Raw genomic sequence first — 20,984 nt, 5'->3', positions numbered from 1 at the left:
GCCCGGCTGGCCTGGGAACGCCTCAGGATTCTCCCGGAAGAGCTAGAAGAGGTGGCCGGGGAGAGGGAAGTCTGGGCATCTCTGCTCAAGCTGCTGCCCCGCGACCCGACCTCGGATAAGCGGAAGAGGATGGATGGATGGATGGATGGATGGATGGATGGATGGATGGATGGATGGATGGATGGATGGATTATTTGTGTGAGAGTTATTTTACTGATATTAAAAAGAAGTAAAGACAAACACGCTGATCTATCCCATAGAAGTGTGCCCCGCGTCGCCCTCTCCCAGCCCTCCTCTCTGGAGTACAGCACGTTCTGACAGAGAAGTTTTATTTATTCGTCCATGTGACTGTCGCTGAAACTGCCACATTGTAACTTTTTTTTAGTTGGCAGTACTTGATAGTAGGAGAGATGAGGACAACAGTTTTGCGTCTTTCTACTTTTTAACTGCGCTGAGCTGTAAACAATGTGAAGACGAGACCACCTTCAGCAGCGAGGGGTCGTGAGAACAAAGTGGACACTGGGAGGCGTGGAATGTCGAGCTGGTCTGCCGGGTCGAGAGGTTCGCAGTTTCGGGCAGCATCCTCTCTTCTAGCACTGTTTGTCACACTTCAAGTGCCCTGTCGGCTCCTGGGAGAGTGGAAATCTTTGTGAATGAGTGTAATCTGCGCCATCAAAGCACGACTCTGTTTGTAAATTGCCCTGCATGACTACTTACTGTCCCTTAAGGTGAGTTCAAGTCACTAACACCCCGCAACATTCAAGGTTGCTTTTGTGATCAATTATTTTAAGAAGATGGAGAGTTTACATCTAAGAAGATGTACAGACCCTTCATGTAAAGTGTTGGAATTGGGAATTGTTTGGACCTTCTGCCCGTTAAGCATGGAAGAGCAGCATTCACATTTATCAGAATCATTTTTCTCTTAAATCACAGGCACATAGTGCAAGGTTGTCAGGCAGAAATTTGGACGATCACATAGAAAATGTAATTTCTGTACCACAGCGGTCGTGTAGCGCCTTTCACAAGTGAACTACTACCGAGAGATGATCCAAATACATTTTAGCTGCTGTTAGTACAACTTACCTGTTGTGTTATAACGCCTTTAAAATGTAGTTTACCCGAAACCACTCCGGTGGTGCTCAATGTATCTTTACTTCTTGAATGTTAATGTTTTACTGTTTAATAACTTATAGAATACATTTTATTTTTTTCCCTTGTTCTCACTGAGCGAAGCCACTGGGTACTCAGCTAGTATATATATATATATGAACCACACGCCGTGGTGCAACGTTAGGGGCATCGCCTCTGACGCTGACGTCCGAGGTTCGATTCCCGAGAGGGAGTGCAGTGGAGTGTGTACACCTGATGAGCCCAGAATGAGGGCGAAACACGTGTCGTGTACTCTTTGCATTTATTTGACAGTAAACTATTGCAACCATTCTATGATCTGCTCTTCACAAAACTGAGGGCACCGTGGCGGATGTTAGCAGATTGCTGGCCAACCACAAAGCGTTACCTGGTAGGTAACCACCCACACTAACAGATTGTGACACAGACTTCGAATGCCGTGAATGTAATTACCCCGATCTACATGCTGTCAAATAAACGAACCACACGCCATGGCGCAACGTTAGGGGCATCGCCTCTGACGCTGACGTCCGAGGTTCGATTCCCGAGAGGGAGTGCAGTGGAGTGTGTACACCTGATGAGCCCAGAATGAGGGCGAAACACGTGTCGTGTACTCTTTGCATTTATTTGACAGTAAACTATTGCAACCATATATATATATATATATATATATATATATATATATATATATATATATATATATATATATATATATATATATATATATATATTATGATCCAGATTAGTACAAAACAGGAAACAGTATTGTAAAAGAAAGGTTATGCCATAAATATAGCACTTCTCTTAAGGGGTTATATAAAGGAGAAGAAATACATTTTATCATAGTGAATAATAAAATAACAGTGTCAGCTTTTAAGCTTAAGCTCAGAAGGATATGAGACTCAGACACATGCCAGGTGCACATTGGACCAGGGTTCAAATTTAACTCTTACACACCCCTAGCACATATCAGCTGGCTGGATACCAGCCATTTGCTGAGCAGAGACATAGAAAACTCATCATATTAATACTTTTGTAAACATTAAAATTCTGGATGGTCACATCTCCTCACCTGGACCTCATTTATCTTGGTGGAAACATAAATGTTTTTGTCTTACCTTTACATTTTAGCTTATAGACAGTGTATATGGTGACACAGGTCATCAGTACCACCATGGTGCCCAAGGTAGAAGACATCCAAACAAGCCAACTGCTGTACTCATCTAAACAAAATCACAGGGAGAAGAATAATGGAGTCACTCAGAGTCTTCCTGGCACTGAAAGGTACTCCTGATGCCTAGGTGGCCCATTTGCTGCAGCTTGTCTACATAAAGAGAACCCATTGACTTCTCTCTCAAGAAGTGAAAGACAAGTCCTTTGTGTTGTCCAATTCAGTTTAATTTATTTTCATGTTCCTCACCTGCCAGGCCAAGCCGGGAGTTCAGAAATCAGGCACCTGATCCAGAATGCTAAACAAATCCCCAAGTCATAATTCCTAGCCAAAAAGAGTTCCTTTAATCCTAAAGACTACAATTAGGAGCATCTGCAAAGTTTTTGTTTAAATATCCACAATTCTGGACCACTTGGAAATCCACAGCACCAGCCTTGGCGCCGTAAAGACGTCACAAGCTGCGACTTTCAAGTGTAATGTGGTAGCAACAAGATAACGGCCAAGAAAAATATCATAACACGAAAATATTAAACTGTAAGTAAAAAAAAATCAATTAAACCTTTTTACAATAAAAACTTAAAAAAAAATGAAAAAATATCGCAGATACCTACTGAAATCACAGCATGATGTCCTACTCTGTTTTCATGATTCTTGTTTTTATGTTGCCTTTTGTTTGCTGTTCTGGGGTGCATTTCCGCAATGTTTCCTAATGCTAAGCACCCTGTTATCTCACACTTCAGATTGTTTGTTAGTTGATTAAATGTTTCCCAAAACCCTTCATCACTAAAGTAATACTGAGATTTGTTCAGAAATGAACAAGTGAAATGACCCACTCATTCTTTTAAATGTTTTTCTTTGTGTGGAAGATAGATAGATAGATAGATAGATAGATAGATAGATAGATAGATAGATAGATAGATAGATAGATAGATAGATAGATAGATAGATAGATAGATAGATAGATAGATAGATAGATAGATAGATAGATAGATAGATAGAAAGATATAGAAAGATAGATAGATAGATAGATAGATAGATAGATAGATAGATAGATAGATAGATAGATAGATAGATAGATAGATAGATAGATAGATAGATAGATAGATAGATAGATAGATAGATAGATAGATAGATAGATAGATAGATATGAAAGGCACCATAGATAGATAGATAGATAGATAGATAGATAGATAGATAGATAGATAGATAGATAGATAGATAGATAGATAGATAGATAGATAGATAGATAGATAGATAGATAGATAGATAGATAGATAGATAGATAGATAGATAGAAACTTTATTAATCCCAAGGGGAAATTCACATACTCCAGCAGCAAATGAGGTCAAAAGCAGGAGTTGTAACCAAATCTTCTCACACCATGAAGGTGACGCAGAAATTTTGGAATAAGGATCCAGCAGAAGAGACGTGAGCCAGAAAAACAAGAAAAAATTCATATAATGTTAATGTTTACCAACCCCCCCCAGGTGGAATTGAAGAGTCACATAGTGTGGCGGAGGAACAATCTCCTCAGTCTGTCAGTGGAGCAGGACGGTGACAGCAGTCTGTCGCTGAAGTTGCTCCTCTGTCTGGAGATGATACTGTTCAGTGAATGCAGTGGATTCTCCATAATTGACAGGAGTCTGCTCAGCGCTTGTCGCTCTGCCACTGATGTCAGACTGTCCAGCTCCGTACCTACAATAGAGCCTTTTGCATGTGATTCTGCCACAGAGGGACAAAGGTCACCTTAAGGAGATCACAGAAAACACCACATTGATGCTCTTTTTTTACAATGTAGTAATAATAATAACAGCAACAACATGGAGGTCTAAATCTGTGCATGCAGCACCAGATCATCAAATCCCACTGCTGACACCATGTGACCATGAGCAAGTCACTTGCACTGCAGGTGCTCTAATTGGAAAAACAAAAGAAATGTAACCAACTGTATCTCAGATGTTGCCTTGGATAAACACATCGGACAAATACAAACATGTGAAAAAGTAAGTGCACCCCATGGAAATTGTTGACTTTTCTAAACCATAGATCTTCAAGCTTAAAGATAAAGGTGATAGACTTGAAAATCAAATTGACGTGGTGTACTGATTTCATAATCTAAATGAAAAAATAAAATTACAGTCAGTCAGTCATTTCCCAACCCGATATATTCTAACACAGGGTCAGAGGAGTCTGCTGGAGCCAATCCCAGCCAACACAGGGCACAAGGCAGGAACAAATCTTGGGCAGGGCGCCAGCCCACCGGAGGGCACACACAGACACCAAGCACACACTAAGGACAATTTAGAACCACCAATGCACCTAACCTGCATGTCTTTGGACTGTGGGAGGAAACCCACGCAGACACGGGGAGAACATGCAAACTCCACACAGGGATGACCCGGGAAGCGAACCCCAGGTCTCCTTACTGCGCCACCGTGCCATCCAAAAACATGCAGATTTGTCAAATAGAAAAAGTAAGTCCACCCCTCCATTTATCACCACTTCAAATCCATCAGATTAGAATCAGGGGGTTCCAGATGCTGTGCCATTGATTAGAACCTCCTTAGGGCGTCTGCAGGTGGACCTGACTGTCTTATTTAAACCGCAGGTATCGAGGGGTCTGGTGCTCTCTTTCTTATTGACGTGTGTGGTGTCATCAAGTTTAAAAGAGATCTCTAAGGACTTCAGAAAGAAGGTTGTGGATACCTGTCTAAGCGTATTCAGTCTGTTCATCTAAAAAACTCTCAATCACAATTCCTCCCAGTCAGTAGTGGTGCTCCCCAGGGATTGGTACTCGGACCCTTACTGTTTTCATTAGATCTACTCCCTTTAGGTGGCATTTTAAAGAAATGTGGAATTAATTTATTGTTATGCAGGTGATACTCAGGTCTATATATCTACAAAGCCCAACTTTGTCCTTCCTCCTTCCTCCCTCAATGACTGTCTATTTGAGGTAAAATCTCGGTTTTCTTCTAATTTCCTCCAAATCAACAGCCATAAGACGGAGATTCTTCTCATTGGCTCCAAGTCTGCTTTATCAAAATCTAATAATTTTTCACTTAGTATTGATGGTACTTCAGTCTATTCATCCCCTCAGGTTAAGAGTCTGGGGGTTATCTTTGATAGTACCGTCTTTTGAATCCCATATCAATAATGTTATACGGTCATCTTTTTTTCATCTCTGTAGCATTGCACTCCTGCGACCCTCCCTTCCTCACACTAAACAGCACCGCCATCCTTACTCACGCGTCAGTCACGTCCCACATTGATTATTGTAATTCTCATCTCTTTGGTCTCCCACAGTAAGCTTCTCCATAAGCTTGTTCAGAATTCTGCTGCCTGTATTATAACTCAGACTTCTTCCATGCAGCACATGACCCCATCTTTACGCCCCGTCATTGGCGTCCTGTAAAATTTTGCATTGATTTTTAAATTCTTCTGCTTACCTTCTGAGCACTATACCATTATACCTCTCTGATGTCACCCATGTTTATACTCCTAACCACACTCTTTGGTCCTCTGCTTCTGGTCTTCTCATCAATCCCCCCCCACCTAAGGCTGACCACCATGGGCTCCAGGGCATTTAGTCGTAGTGCCCTTCATCTCTCAAACTCACTACCACCAAACATTCGGGACACAGACTCCCTACCTATTATCAAATCTCATCTTAAGACTTATCGATTTAGATTAACTTACACTACATGACCTTAGGCTGTTTTCTTATTGCTGTATTTTCAGTTCCATAGATACAGATGGGGTGGCATGGTGCCACAGTGGGTTCGCTTCCCAGGTCCTCCGTACATGGAGTTTGCATGTTCTCCCCATGTCTGGGTGGGTTTCCTCCCACAGTCCAAAGACATGCAGGTTAGGTGCATTGGTGATCCTAAATTGTCCCTAGTGTGTGTGTTTGAGTGTGTGTGTGTGTGTGTGTGTGTGTGTGTGTGTGTGTGTGTGCGCACCCTGCGGTGGGGTTTGTTTCCTGCCTTGTGCCCTCTGTTTGCTGGGACTGGCTCCGGCAGACCCCCGTGACCCTGTAGTTATGATATACAGTAGTGGGTTGGATAATGGATGGATGGATAGATACAGATATATGTGTATGTGTATGTGTTGTCACACACGTGCGCATGGGAGGCAGCTAAAAGGTCTAAATAAGAGTAATGCCATGCCAGATCAGGAGTTGGCGGAGTACGCTGACCTTTTTTCTCACTTTCCTGCAGACCGTTCACAGGAAATTCCGCCTGGCCCAGATGACTTCTCTTCCAGTTCAGGCCCTTCTGATGATGTCACTTCTGGTGTGGAACCTATGAACAAAGAGCCGTCCAGTCCCAGCCCTTTTGATGATGTAACGTCCGGGTCCGAGCCTATGAAAGAGGACCCTTCCACTTGCTGGCCTTCAAATCCGCCATATTGACCCTCACTCCTCAGTTCTGTTTTGGACTCCATACTGAGCACATCAGTGTGAAAAATTAATCATTTTCCAGCCAGGAAATATATGGGTGGCTGACCCAAAACTTTTTATGACTCTGTTGCGTCTGTTTTTATGACAGTGTACATGCATGTTTGTGTTGGTCTTATGATTTTATTATCTGTACGGTGTCCTTGGGTGTTCGGGTGGCTACTGAGGCATATTTTTTAGTTCCCGGAACAAATCCAGTAGTCCAACCTTCTCCTGGAATGTCTTAAACTTTTTCTGGCACTTCAGTTCTTTTCCAGAAGCATTATTATTATTATCAAGAGGTGACCATTTGATTTTAAAAGAAGAACCCCAAAAATGTCATTGCAGGATCAGAAGGTCATTTCTAAGTACATGCATCTACAATCAGAAAGAGATTCAACAAATGTGACCTTTAGAATTAAACACTGAGGCAGAGATCAGGCCTTCTGGAACACAGTGCTCTAAAGCAGCGGGGGGCAATGTCGGTCCCGGAGAGCCGCAGTGGCTACAGGGTTTCGTTCCATCCCAATTGCTTAATTAGAAACCAATCTCTTGCCAATAGACCTTATTTAATTTTATGGCTTGTTATCTTGCGATGTAAGGTTCTTATATCGTAGATTTTTTCCTTTCCAAGGATATCATCTAAACGATTTGAAGCCTAAAACGGATCATTTTCAGTCTGTCACATTTTTCTATTCAGTGTTTTATTAACTCAAACAGAGAATGATGAACACACACAGATGGAAATGGAAACAAGCGAGAGGAGAACTGCTGGCTGCTTTGTCTTTTACATCTTATTACTAAATAAGGAGCGATTTAAAATACTGAATGCAGCTGTTTAAGATTGAAATAAGCAATTAAGGGTGGGGAACCTTAACAAGTAAGACCACTAAAATGAAGCATCAAAATGTCACTTAAATAATAAGTGCTTCATCAGCAATAATTCCATCCATCCATCCATTTTCCAACCCACTGAATCCGAACACAGGGTCACGGGGGTCTGCTGGAGCCAATCCCAGCCAACACAGGGCACAAGGCAGGAACCAATCCCGGGCAGGGTGCCAACCCACCACAGCAGCAATAATTGACTTCTCATTAAGAAACTGGGCTGGAAAAAAAACCTGCAGCCTGCAGCCACTGCGACTCTCCAGGACCGACATTGCCCACCTCTGCACTACACCAGGGGTTTTCAAAGTCGGACCTGGGGGCCCACTGTGGCTTCAGTTTTTTTGTTTCAACTAAATTCATAATCAGTGACAATAACTGATAACACTGATCTCAATGAATTAGCTGGTATGTTTTTCTCTTATCTTATTCTACATTCAGGAAAGCAGAGCAGCATGATTTTTACATTTATAAGATATTTAGAAATATTACTATTGTTGCTACATTTTTAAATGCTTAACTCTCTTTTGTTGATTTCATTATATTTCGCCCTTTCTCTGTGCAGTTTGCTCCCTTCATTGTGTCTTAATAACGACAATCAAAAACGAGCAGAGCAGACACCCCAGAAAATGACACGGGATCATCAATGGCTGCAACTACTTTAGCTTCAAACCCACTAATTAGTAAATAATGGATTAATGAAACAATTAGAACACCTGGAAAAGTAGAATAGAAAATCAAGAAGAAAATATTGTTAAAAAAAATACATTATTCCCATGTGGAAGAAGCCCACATACCAGACAGACACCAAGGGCCTCATGTATGAACAGTGCGTATGCACAAAAATGTTGCGTACGTCTGTTTCCACGCTCACATCGCAATGTATAAAAACTAAACGTGGCTATAATGACTGCACAGCAAAGCAGAGGATTTACAGCTCCTCGGGTGGCTACTGAGGCATAACTTTTTAGTTCCCGGAACAAATCCAGTAGTTCAACCTTCTCCTGGAATGACTTAAACTTTTTCTGCTGCTTCAGTTCATTTCCAGAAGCCTTAGAAGCTGCAGGGCGTTTGAGCGGCATCTTAGGCTTTAAGAACAAAACGGAAAACATGAGAACACTCAGCGAAACACTCACTACACGCGGTAAACTGTTATGATGCAGGAATGCTGGGCTGCATCTATCAGAGATTCGTCACAGGGCAGCAGCCAATTAGCAGCAAGGAGAAATGAATAACGCTCTTGGATTGGCTACTTTCACCATACCAAGCTGTGTTTTCCTCTATGGTTGCTTTGTGTTCTCTCTACAGTACAGTATTGCCATGAAAAAAAGCCATGAAAAAACTGCAGAGAATATTTGCAGTTTCCGCTAACAATTATTAGTTAGGGGCGGCACGGTGGCGCAGTGGTAGCGCTGCTGCCTCTCCTGTGTGGAGTTTGCATGTTCTCCCCATGTCTGCGTGGGTTTTCTCCGGGCGCTCTGGTTTCCTCCCACAGTCATGCAGGTTAGGAGGATTGGCGATTCTAAATTGTCGCTTGGTGTGTGGGTGTGTTTGTGTGTGTCCTGCAGTGGATTGGCACCCTGCCCGGGATTGATTCCTGCCTTGTGCCCTGTGTTGGCTGGGATTGGCTCCAGCAGACCCCCGTGACCCTGTGTTCGGATTCAGCGGGTTGGAAAATGGATGGATGGATGGATTATTAGTTAGGTTCTAAGGAAAAATCCGTGAATGACTGAGGCTGCGAACTTTGAACCACGACTTTGCGGAGGTCTACTGTATAATATTGTTAGAGTGTCATTGTTTATTACAATGTACAACATGTGTTTAAGGTTAGCAGAGCTAAAGTAACCCATGTGAGTGTGCGTGTACGTATAGGTGAAATGGTGGCTTGGCACTTTAAGATGAACGTGTTTCATGTCAAGCACTCAGCAAGACACTAGAAATGTAAAGGATTTTAAAAGTCATTTTTAAAGAGATCACAACTACCAACGACAAGACAACTCGGTCAGATTTTGCCACCTACAGACGACCCTTCCACTCTCAAGAATTACACAACTTAAGAAAACAAGCTGCAGCCCGCTGTGTGACCCTGATGTGAATTGCTCAGGCTGTATGTTTGCATATCAAACATTTACACCTGCTGAGTGAAGGTTCAGTAACTACGTTTTGCAGGTTTAGGCGTTTGCAGTATCTTGCAATGTCATTATTTTCTGTTTAAACACATCATGTCAACGTGAGCCTGAGGAGAATGTGAGGCCATCTGCATGACAGTTGAAGTTTGAACCAGAAATGGACCTTTCCACAATGTTTCAGCGTGATAATGAAAACTAAGCATGTTCACCAAGTGTATTATCATAGTATTTCCCTCTACTTACCCTTTACCTATTTTTCTTCAAAGGTAAGTGTACTTGTCAAGTTCGTTATCGGGTATGTCTACTGTCACACCTTAAGATTATCACAGACATACATAGCTACACACATACACACAGACCCTAACCACAACAGTGCCCCATGAATGACAAACACACAGCTGGTTAACCTCTGGCACTTTAAACCACACAAGTACTTTGGGAATGACACAGCCTGTCACTTTCTCAGCACTTCAAGAGACTTACAAACAACATACGATGTTTTAATGATATCTCAGACTTAAATATTACTTTTGGTCTCCAAGAATATATTCAAGCATACAAAGGCTTAGCACTCTTGACATCAGGCCATTTATCAGCAAGAATGCCTTACTTTATGCACTCTTCCCTACTATTGAGAGAAGCTCACACCCTCAGCCTTAATAAATCTCACAGCACGGAGCGTATGGTGAACCTCAGGCTGCACCAGGTGCTAAAAGAAATCTACCTTATTACTTCAATCACTCTAGACATTAAGACAAAGCATAGAAAGTTAAAAGCAGCATGGTATTTATTACAGGAATAATAATAATACCAGTGGAACAAAGAAAAATAGAAAATAGGACTGATAGTAAAGTCTGGATGTATATAGTCTTTAGAAAAAGCTTACGAAAAGTTAAAAGATGACAAGGATGAATGTCGCAGGTGGCTTGTGATCTCGCACTCGTAGTTGTCCATGATGCTTTTCTGAAGATCAGATGGAAACAGCCACACGTTGCCGTCGCTCTAATCTCTTCTGACGTCTTAGTCTCTTCTTCTTCTTCCCTCCTTCCTTACTATATCACAACCCCGAACAAGGCATATTTGTTCTAAAATTTAACCGGGGGGTTTTGCAAGATGTGATTGTTAGATATTCTGATTGGCTGGCTGTCAATATGATGAATGAATTCACTGTCTGTTTTCCCAAACAATAAAACATTTTTTAATGTTGCCTGAGGTGTCACTATGCCTTTCTTTCCCAGGCTCTAAAATAATTACATGTCCATCCTGTCTCAGGATCCATATTACTAACCGAGAATGGTAAACCGGATATGGAAGCAGGTACATGCCCATGGACGCAGGAGACATAGTAAAACAAGAGGAGTCAGCGCCCCGCCCCAGAGTGAAACAGGACAGACTACAGAGTCCACAAAGGTTCACAAATCAAACCCGAGATAGTACGGAAGCGTGTCTGAAACCGCGGAAGCAAAACTGTCTCGGCTCCAAAACCAAACAGCTCAACAACTAACACAGCTACAACAACGAGCCCGCATGGACAGATACAACGCGCGTCTCACACTGCGGAGGCAAAGCAGGCATGGGTTCATAACGAAAGAGCTCGAATGACTGAGATACAAAAACGAGCCCACCTGGATATAATTAATGAACGCAGGCGCCTACAACGCGCGTCTGAAATGCCGCAAACCAGGCAGGCACGGCTCCAAAAAGAAAGAGCTTGACTGACCGAGATACAAAGTGAAACAGGAAACACTACGGAGTCCGCAGTGGTCCACAATGCACCGCATAATAGTACGGAAGGAGCTCTGTATTAACAGTGGGGGGCCCCAGAGTGACAGGGGCAAACACTCCGTATTAAACGTACGTCATCCTCACACATCCAAACTATACAGCATAGGTGAATCACATTACAGTGATGCATTATTGTCAGTACAACCACAGAAATCGCTCCGTATTAACAGTAAGTGCAATTATTCATATTACTAACGGTGCACAATGGAGAACTACTGGAGTCACGATCACGTCTCCAAAACTATACAGCTCCACTAACGAAGCTACAAAAACGAGCCCACATGGATAACAACAATACACGTAGGCGCCTACAACGCGCGTCTGAAACCGCGGAAGCATAACTGTCTCGGCTCCAAAACCAAACAGCTCCCGTCTCAAACCGCGGAAGCAAGGCAAGCACGGGTTCAAAACAACGCAGGCGCCTGCAACGCGCGTCTGAAACTACGGAAGCAAAACAGGCACGGGTTCAAAACGCCGGGGGTAGGCGAGCGAATTGAGCAGGGGGAGGAGCCCCCTTGTATAAAATAATTGATAGCCTGAGACGCCAGCATGTCTTCCTTTCTTTGTTGGAACAGCTGTTTTAAAAGTAAGATATAACTGGGAAGAAGACATGCTTTGATTTGTCCTGAATGTAGTTCATCTGTTGTCTTGTCTTGAACAAAATATAATGGAAATATAAACCAAAATGTACAAATTTTGTACCCAACAAAACCAAGGAACGGCTGAAAAAAAGAAGAAATGTAAGGTTACGGACTGGCCGAGTCGAATCCATGATGTAAATCCCACTGTGATGGTGAAACTGGCAGTACATTCTCGAAAACACACAGGAACTTTGCAAGGAGGAGTGGGCCAAAATACCACCAAGTCGATGTCAGAGACTGGTGGGCAGTTATGCACACAGCTTACAAGAAGTCATTTCTGCTCGTGGGGAGCAACATCAACTTCTGAGGCCAAGGGGGAACTTTATCTCCTGTCAACCATCATATCTATTGATATTTTTGTTAAATGACTAAGTGAAGAGGTGAATTATTCTTGTGTTTTTATTCCAGTAGATCACATTGATCTGTAGGCAGTGTTGGCATGAAGATCTACTGGCCGTGTTTAAACAAATTTTAAAAGTCAACTCTTTCCATGGATTGGACTTACTTTTTCACATGATAATAGAAAAATCAAAATTGTACACAAAATGCAGATAAAGTGAATGTCATAATGAAGACCAGCCAGCCTGGTTTATTATGATGGGATATGTGAGGGTTTAAGGGTCCGTGTGAGGTCCCCAGCTCCATTTGGCTTACGGTTTGCCACCAGACCGAGAAGCAGCCAGCTGCAGTCAGGACAGTATTAGGCCTCCAACAGATCTGAGTACCACAGACGGTAGAAGGCCTGGAACCTCTTTGTATTTATGTGAGAAAAACACAATAACGTTTATTTTGACTTCTTGTATACCTGTACAATGAAATAATTTACTAATTGTATTCAGTAGACATCTTTAATGAGAAGTGTTGCTTTACCTAGAAAATTATTAGTATTCACAGCCTTTGCCATGAAGCTCAAAACTGAGCTCATCCTGTTTCCCCTGATCATCCTTGAGATGTTTCTGCAGCTTCATTGGAGTCCACCTGTGGTAAGTTCAGTTGGTTGGACATGATTTGGAAAGGCACACACCTGTCTATATAAGGTCCCACAGTTGACAGTTCATGTCAGAGCACAAACCAAGCATGAAGTCAAAGGAATTGTCTGTAGACCTCCGAGACAGGATTGTCTCGTGGCACAAATCTGGGGAAGGTTGCAGAAAAATTTCTGCTGCTTTGAAGGTCCCAATGAGCACAGTGGCCTCCATCATCCGTAAGTGGAAGAAGTTCGAAACCACCAGGACTCTTCCTAGAGCTGGCCGGCCATCTAAACTGAGCGATCAGGGGAGAAGGGCCTTAGTCAGGGAGGTAACCAAGAACCTGATGGTCACTCTGTCAGAGCTCCAGAGGTCCTCTGTGGAGAGAGGAGAACCTTCCAGAAGGACAACCATCTCTGCAGCAATCCACCAATCAGGCCTGTATGGTAGAGTGGCCAGACGGAAGCCACTCCTTAGTAAAAGGCACATGGCAGCCCACCAGTTTGCCAAAAGGCACCTGAAGGACTCTCAGACCATGAGAAAGAAAATTCTCTGGTCTGATGAGACAAAGATTGAACTCTTTGGTGTGAATGCCAGGCGTCACGTTTGGAGGAAACCTGGCACCGCTCATCACCAGGCCAATACCATCCCTACAGTGAAGCATGGTTGTGGCAGCATCATGCTGTGGAGATGTTTTTCAGCGGCAGGAATTGGGAGACTAGTCAGAATAAAGGGAAAGATGACTGCAGCAATGTACAGAGACATCCTGGATGAAAACCTGCTCCAGAGCGCTCTTGACCTCAGACTGGGGCGACGGTTCATCTTTCAGCAGGACAACGACCCTAAGCACACAGCCAAGATATCAAAGGAGTGGCTTCAGGACAACTCTGTGAATGTCCTTGAGTGGCCCAGCCAGAACCCAGACTTGAATCCGATTGAACATCTCTGGAGAGATCTTAAAATGGCTGTGCACCGACGCTTCCCATCCAACCTGATGGAGCTTGAGAGGTGCTGCAAAGAGGAATGGGCGAAACTGGCCAAGGATAGGTGTGCCAAGCTTGTGGCATCAAATTCTAAAAGACTTGAGGCTGGAATTGCTGCCAAAGGTGCATCGACAAAGTATTGAGCAAAGGCTGTGAATACTTATGGACATGGGATTTCTCAGTTTTTTTATTTTTAATAAATTTGCAAAAACCTCAAGTAAACTTTTTTCACGTTGTCATTATGGGGTGTTGTGTGCAGAATTCTGAGGAAAAAAATGAATTTAATCCATTTTGGAATAAGGCTGTAACATAACAAAATATGGAAAAAGTGATGTGCTGTGAATACTTTCTGGATGCACTATATATATATATATATATATATATATATATATATATATATATATATATATATATACTTGGGGGCTTCTCCCCCCTGCTAGTTTTGCTCGCCAACCCCCCTGCCTGCGCTATGTGCCAGCAACTTCACGTCTCTGCCACTCGCTTTTGTGGATTTCAGTTTCACCAAACATCCATCCATCTATTATCCAACCGGCTATATCTTAACTACAGGGTCACGGGGGTCTGCTGGAGCCAATCCCAGCTAACACAGGGCACAAGGCAGAAAACAAACCCCAGGTGGGGCGCCAGCCCACCGCATTTCACCAAATAACAAATCTTTTAATTCTCGCGAATAGGCCTCTTCATTGGGTAGAAACACTACTTATCTCTGATGACAACATGAATTAGATGATCTACAAGTCTCTGACTTAAAGTTTAAAGCCAAACAATATCTACATACTTCTGTCATGCCACCTATGTCCATATATTTGATCTTTTTTCACTTTTACCTTTTCGTTAATATCACACTGAATTCTGATTCCATGTTTGGAATGACATCGTGACAATGCCCCATGAGTGAATATCGTTTCTTTCTCTCTACACGAACTGTGTCTGACAATAGCATTCACACAAATTGGAAATGATTGAACCGTGTGCATGGTTGTAAATGTTTTAGATGTGGGCGGGACTTTTCTAAATCTCTTTGCGCCCCTGTCTAAAAAAGGCTGAATTAGATCCTGGAGTTTTAGCCAATTTTCATCCGATTTCCCAATTGTCATTTCTGGCTAAAATATTAGAAATAATTATTTATAATCAATTGGTTGATCACCTTAACTCCAATGATTTATTTGAGATCTACCAATCTGGCTTTAGGCGTTATCATAGTGTTGAGACGGCCCTCCTGAAAGTGTTCAACGACATCTCTCTTATTACTGACTCGGGTGGTGCGGCAGTCCTTGTCCTCCTTGACCTGTCCGCTGCCTTTGACACCATTGACCATGAGACATTGCTGTTGCAGCTTGAACATCTTGTTGGGCTTAAAGGAGCTGCTCTTAACTCGTTCAGGTCATATTTAACTGGTAGACACTTTTCAGTGACTTTTAATTCCTCTTCTTCTTCTACTGCTCCTCTTAAATGTGTTCCTCAGGGATCCATTTTGGGTCCTAGTTTTATTCTCCATATACCTTCACACTATTGGAGCGATTTTAAGGACATTTAACATTTCTTTTCACTGCTATGCTGATGACACACAGGTTTATATTTCTGTCTGCAACTCTGCAATGAATCAACTCCACAACTGTCTGTCTGAACTAAGATCCTGGATGGCTAATAATTTTCTTGATCTGAATCAAAAGAAAACGGAGGTGCTTATAGTGGGTCCATCAGCTAAAGCCCAAATTGGTCTTGGACTTCTCGGCTCTTTTTCTGTCTTTTGCAAACCTCAAGTCCTCAATCTTGGTGTTATTTTTGACAGTTAACTCTCTTTTGAGAAACAGATTAATTCTGTATTCAAGAGTTGCTTTTTCCAGCTTTGTCTTTTAGGTAAGATCAAGCCTTTTTATCTTCTAGGGATCTTGAGATAGCTACTCATGCTTTTATCTTCTCTCGCCTCGATTACTGCAACTCGCTGTATTCTTGGATTAGCAAATCCCTGATACGCAGGTTACAGTTGGTCCACAATGCTGCCACTCGCTTTCTGGTTGGGACAAGAAAGTCTGACTCTGTTTCTCCAATATTAGCTTCTTTACACTGGCTGCCTGTCAGTTTTTGAATTGATTTTAAAATCTTGTTGCTAGTTTTAAAATCTTTACATGGGCTTGCTCCTGCCTATTTATCTGAACTGTGTGTTTTACACGAGCCATCTAGAGTGCTTAGACCTTCTGGTCAGTTGTCTCTTGTTGTCCCTCGTACCAAGTGTAACACTAAGAGGGACAGAAAGGACTTTGGCAGCCTCGTCTGTGGAACTCTTTAGCTCATCACATAAAGGAGTCGTCTACAATTCAAAATGTGATTAAATACTCATTTCTATTCACTTGCTTTCCGTGACCTTCAGTAATACTGATGGTTTCCTCATTGTGATTATGTTATTTTACTTCTATTTATTATTTATTTTATTTATGTTCATTTATATTATTTCTATTTATGTTATTTATGTTAATTGTATGTTATTTCTTCTTTTATTGTAAAGCACTTTGGCCCCAGCATTCCTATGTTGTTTTAACTGTGTTATATAAATAAACTGACATTGACATTAACTTGTCTTACAGGGCTTGAAATTTTCTCTCACTGGATTTCACTTTCACCAAACAACAATTTTTTTAATTCTAGAAGATACGCCTCTTCATTGGGAAAAATTGTGCGGAATTTTCTTTCAACATCCCTCGTGTGTATATATTATAATAAAAAAAATCTTAGGAATAGAGATGAGATGTGATTTTCTCAAAGAGACACTTTCACGTCCCATGAGATGAGACTTTGTGCCAAGAGATTTAACCAAACCCAGGGATGAAAATAACAGACAAAGAGTGGATGACAAAGTAGAATGTCATAAAAATGTCCAAAAATGTTGGCACGATACATATGTAGAGCAGGTAAGAGATAATGGAAGTACGAAAATTCAAAAGTCTCAAAAAAATGTAGTAAAGATCGCATTAGCGCAAACAAACAGAAATTAATACTTGGTGAAATAACAGATCAGCGAAACGAGATCGAATATATTGTTCAGATTTAAACTTTAAGTCCATCCATCCATCCATCCATTGTCTCCCGCTTATCCGAGGTCGGGTCGCGGGGGCAGCAGCTTGAGCAGAGATGCCCAGACTTCCCTCTTTAACTTTAAGTCAAACCCACATAAGCGAGCAGCAGGGACACAAAGTCACTGGCGCGTAGTGCAGGCTGGGGGACTTAGTGAGTGAAATGAGCAGGGGGTGAAACCCCCTAGTATATATATATATATATATATATTGTAAGAAGAATGAGTCGAAGACATCACAAAGGTTTGGGACAGCCACCCGTATATTATGCTTGGCTGCAATTGCTCTTTTTTAATTACACGAAGTGAATCGTTTGGAGTCCAAAACAGAACTGATTCTTAGGAGACAAGATGGCAGCTTTAAAGGCCCAGAAGGGAAATGACGTCTTCATCACAGGAAGTGGGAGTGGTATCCTGGTGTTCGGAAGTGACGTCATCCTTGGGGCCGTCCAGAGGCGGGATTCCCGGGACAGGTCTGCAAGGGACTGAGAGAGATAGTCAGTACACTCCGCCGCCCCCTGGCCTGGCGTAGAATTACAAGTGTCTAGGCTCTTCAGCTGTTTCCCATGCGCACGTGTGTGACAAGGCCCCCCCCTTAGCCCAGACCCATCGGGCCGGGCGGACCTGTCCGAGAGGTCGTGGACTCGAGAGAGGGCATCCGCATTGGCATGAAGAGTACCCTTACGATGAATAAGCGAGAACTTATATGGTTGGAGGTCAAGAAACCACCTAGTGACCCGGGGATTGGACTCCTTGTGAAGGGCCATCCACTGGAGGGGTGCATGGTCCGTCACCAGAGTAAACTCACGGCCCAATAGGTAGTACCTCAACTGCGTAATCGCCCATTTTATCACAAGAGCCTCCCGTTCCACTGCGGCATACCTGGTCTCCCGATCCAGCAGTTTCCGGCTCAGGTAGATGATGGGGTGTTCAACACCATTGACGCTTTGGCTCAGCACAGCCCCCAGGCCTGTGTCCGAAGCGTCCGTCTGGAGTATAAAAGGTAGTGCAAAGTTTGGTGCTTTCAATATGGGTGCTGACGTAAGGGCCTGTTTCAGGTCACAAAATGCAGCGGCAGCCTTATCTGTCCATACCACGTGGATTGGGGCCTTCTTCTTCGTAAGGTCTGTCAAGGGTGCTGCTCTTTCGGAGAACCGGGGTACAAACCGGCGGTAGTACCCCGCTAATCCGAGAAAAGCTTGCACCTGTCTCTTGGTATTCGGACGGGGCCAGTTTAATATGGCATCAACTTTGGAACACTGCGGTTTGACGGTACCACGACCCACCAGGTAGCCCAAATATTTAGCTTCTCTTAATCCAAAGAAACATTTCCTTGGGTTAATTCGAAGCCCGGCTTCCGCCAGTGTCTGCAGCACCGTTTTCACCTGCTGCACATGATCCTTCCATGTGCTGGAATGAATGACTACGTCATCCAAATAGGCAGCACTAAACGCGTTATGGGGCCGGAGCACTCTGTCCACCAGACGTTGAAATGTTGCCGGTGCCCCATGTAACCCGAATGGGAGGACCTTGTACTGCCAGTGCCCGCTAGGGGTGCTAATAGCGGTCTTAGCCTTTGCGGAGTCCGTTAAAGGAACCTGCCAGTACCCCTTTGTCATGTCAAGTGTGGTCAAAAACTTCGCTTGTCCAAGTCTCTCGAGGAGGTCGTCCACGCGAGGCATTGGGTAGGCGTCAAATTGGGAGACTTGATTCAGTCGACGGAAGTCATTGCAAAACCTCCAACTTCCGTCTGGCTTACTGACCAAGACAATCGGACTGGACCAGGGACTATAACTTTCCTCAATCACACCTAGTTCCAGCATGCGCTTGATCTCGAGCTCCACTTCTGCCCTCTTTGCTTCGGGAAGACGATATGGGCGTTCTCGTACGACAACCCCAGGTTCTGTCACGATGTCGTGCGCAATCAGAGAGGTCCTACCAGGTTGCTCACTAACTACCTCTGGAACGGACAAGATCGCTGTCTCAAGCTCCTGTCTCTGTTTAGCATTCAAGTCAGGACCGAAGTTGAGACTGGTACCTTGAGCAAAGAAAGAGCAGGGCTGAGCGGAGGAGGGGTCCGAGTCCCTTTCCTTCCACGGCTTCAGCAAGTTGACATGATACACCCGCTCGCTCGGTCGACGATTGGGCTGTTTCACCAAATAGTCGATGAGCCCTTTCCTCTCCTTAACTTCGTACGGCCCTTGCCAATGGGCAAGCAACTTCGAATGCGAGGTAGGGACCAACACCATGACGCGGTCCCCTGGTTGGAACTCCCGGAGGACCGCGCCACGATCATAATAGTGGGCCTGTGCTGCTTGCGCTTCCTCCATGTGACTCTTTAAAATAGGCCGTATTTTTCCGAATCGATCTCGTAACTGTGCGATGTATTCTAATACATTGACAGAAGGAAGCGCCTCTCCTTCCCATCCTTCTTTTAATAAATCCAATAACCCTCGGGGTTGTCGTCCATACAACAGTTCAAAGGGTGAGAACCCCGTAGAGGCTTGTGGGACTTCCCAATAAGCAAAGAGCACGAGGGGGAGGAGCTGATCCCAGTTCCTCCCGTCCGCGCTGACCACCTTGCGCAGCATTTGTTTGAGAGTTTGATTGAACCTCTCCACAAGACCGTCAGTTTGAGGATGATACACCGCGGTCCTTAAATGCTTTATTTTAAGTAACTTGGCCGTCTCCTTGAACGTCTCCGAGGTAAAGGGCGTCCCTTGATCCGTGAGGATTTCTCTAGGGATCCCGACACGCGCAAATACACCCACTAGTTCCCGAGCGATAGCTTTTGTAGTGGCAGAGCGCAACGGAACTGCCTCTGGATATCGTGTAGCGTAATCCACGAGGACTAATATATATTTAAATCCTCGGGCTGAGGGCTCCAGAGGTCCTACTATATCGACCCCAATACGCTCAAATGGGACATCAATCAGGGGAAGGGGAACGAGAGGAGCGCGGTCCCTCCTAGGAATTTGCCGCAATTGACATTCTGGGCAAGAAATACAAAAACAGCGAACCTCCTCATTTATTCCCGGCCAATAGAATCTGAGCTTAATCCGCTCCAGAGTTTTTTCGGTGCCTAGATGGCTACCCAGGAGGTGGGCGTGTGCCAGCTCACAAACCTGCCGCCGGTAGGTTCGCGGGATTAGCAACAGCTTCCGCACCCCGCCCTCATGATCAGCTATTCGATATAACAGATCGTTGTCAAGTACGAAGTGAGGGCCGTGAGGTATGGGCAGATGAGTGCGTTGGCCATTGGCTAGCACAACTGCATTTTTAGCATACTTCAGGGAGTCGTCATTCCATTGCTCTCTCCTGAAAGATGCCGGCGTTTTATTAAATTGGAAGTGTAAGTCGGAGAGAGGGTCCGGTCTGACCTCAAGGGGCGGGGAGTTGTCCCGGCTCGTCGAGGCCCTGGTTGATGACGTATCTATGTGCGACGGCCCAGGAAGCTCCCCGTCCTCCTCGGAGCCTTCCATACCTCTTTCCCCCGGCAAGGTACACGGCGTGGAAACAGCCTGAGAAGGATTCGTTCCTTCTATTATTAGGCCTACAGAGTTACGAGGAGTGGATATTAGTACACCGCATTTATTATCACACCAGTCTCGCCCTAGTATCACCGGAAAAGGTGGGTAAGGGTGAACCGCCACGGGTATCTTTCTCACTGTTTGTTCAAAGCTGATGACACACAGGGCGATTTTATATGACTGTGTTTCGCCGTGTATACAGCGAATACTGGTCTTTTTTCTCGTTCTCTGTCGCGGT

At 43.8% G+C, this 20,984-nt stretch overlaps 1 protein-coding gene across 1 annotated transcript in view; it reads right to left on the bottom strand.

Annotated features, from left to right (window-relative positions):
• LOC114641153 (uncharacterized) overlaps nt 1–20,984 on the bottom strand; it is a 66,146-nt gene that overhangs the window by 11,639 nt on the left and 33,523 nt on the right. Inside the window, exon 4 of the mRNA XM_028790264.2 lies at nt 2,247–2,351. Within this exon, the coding sequence (XP_028646097.1) occupies nt 2,247–2,351 (105 nt within the window). The remainder of the gene's footprint in view (nt 1–2,246; nt 2,352–20,984) is intronic.

Source organism: Erpetoichthys calabaricus, chromosome 4, assembly GCF_900747795.2.
Source record: "Erpetoichthys calabaricus chromosome 4, fErpCal1.3, whole genome shotgun sequence".
NCBI lineage: Eukaryota > Metazoa > Chordata > Cladistia > Polypteriformes > Polypteridae > Erpetoichthys > Erpetoichthys calabaricus.
This window is presented reverse-complemented; position numbering and strand designations above follow the sequence as displayed.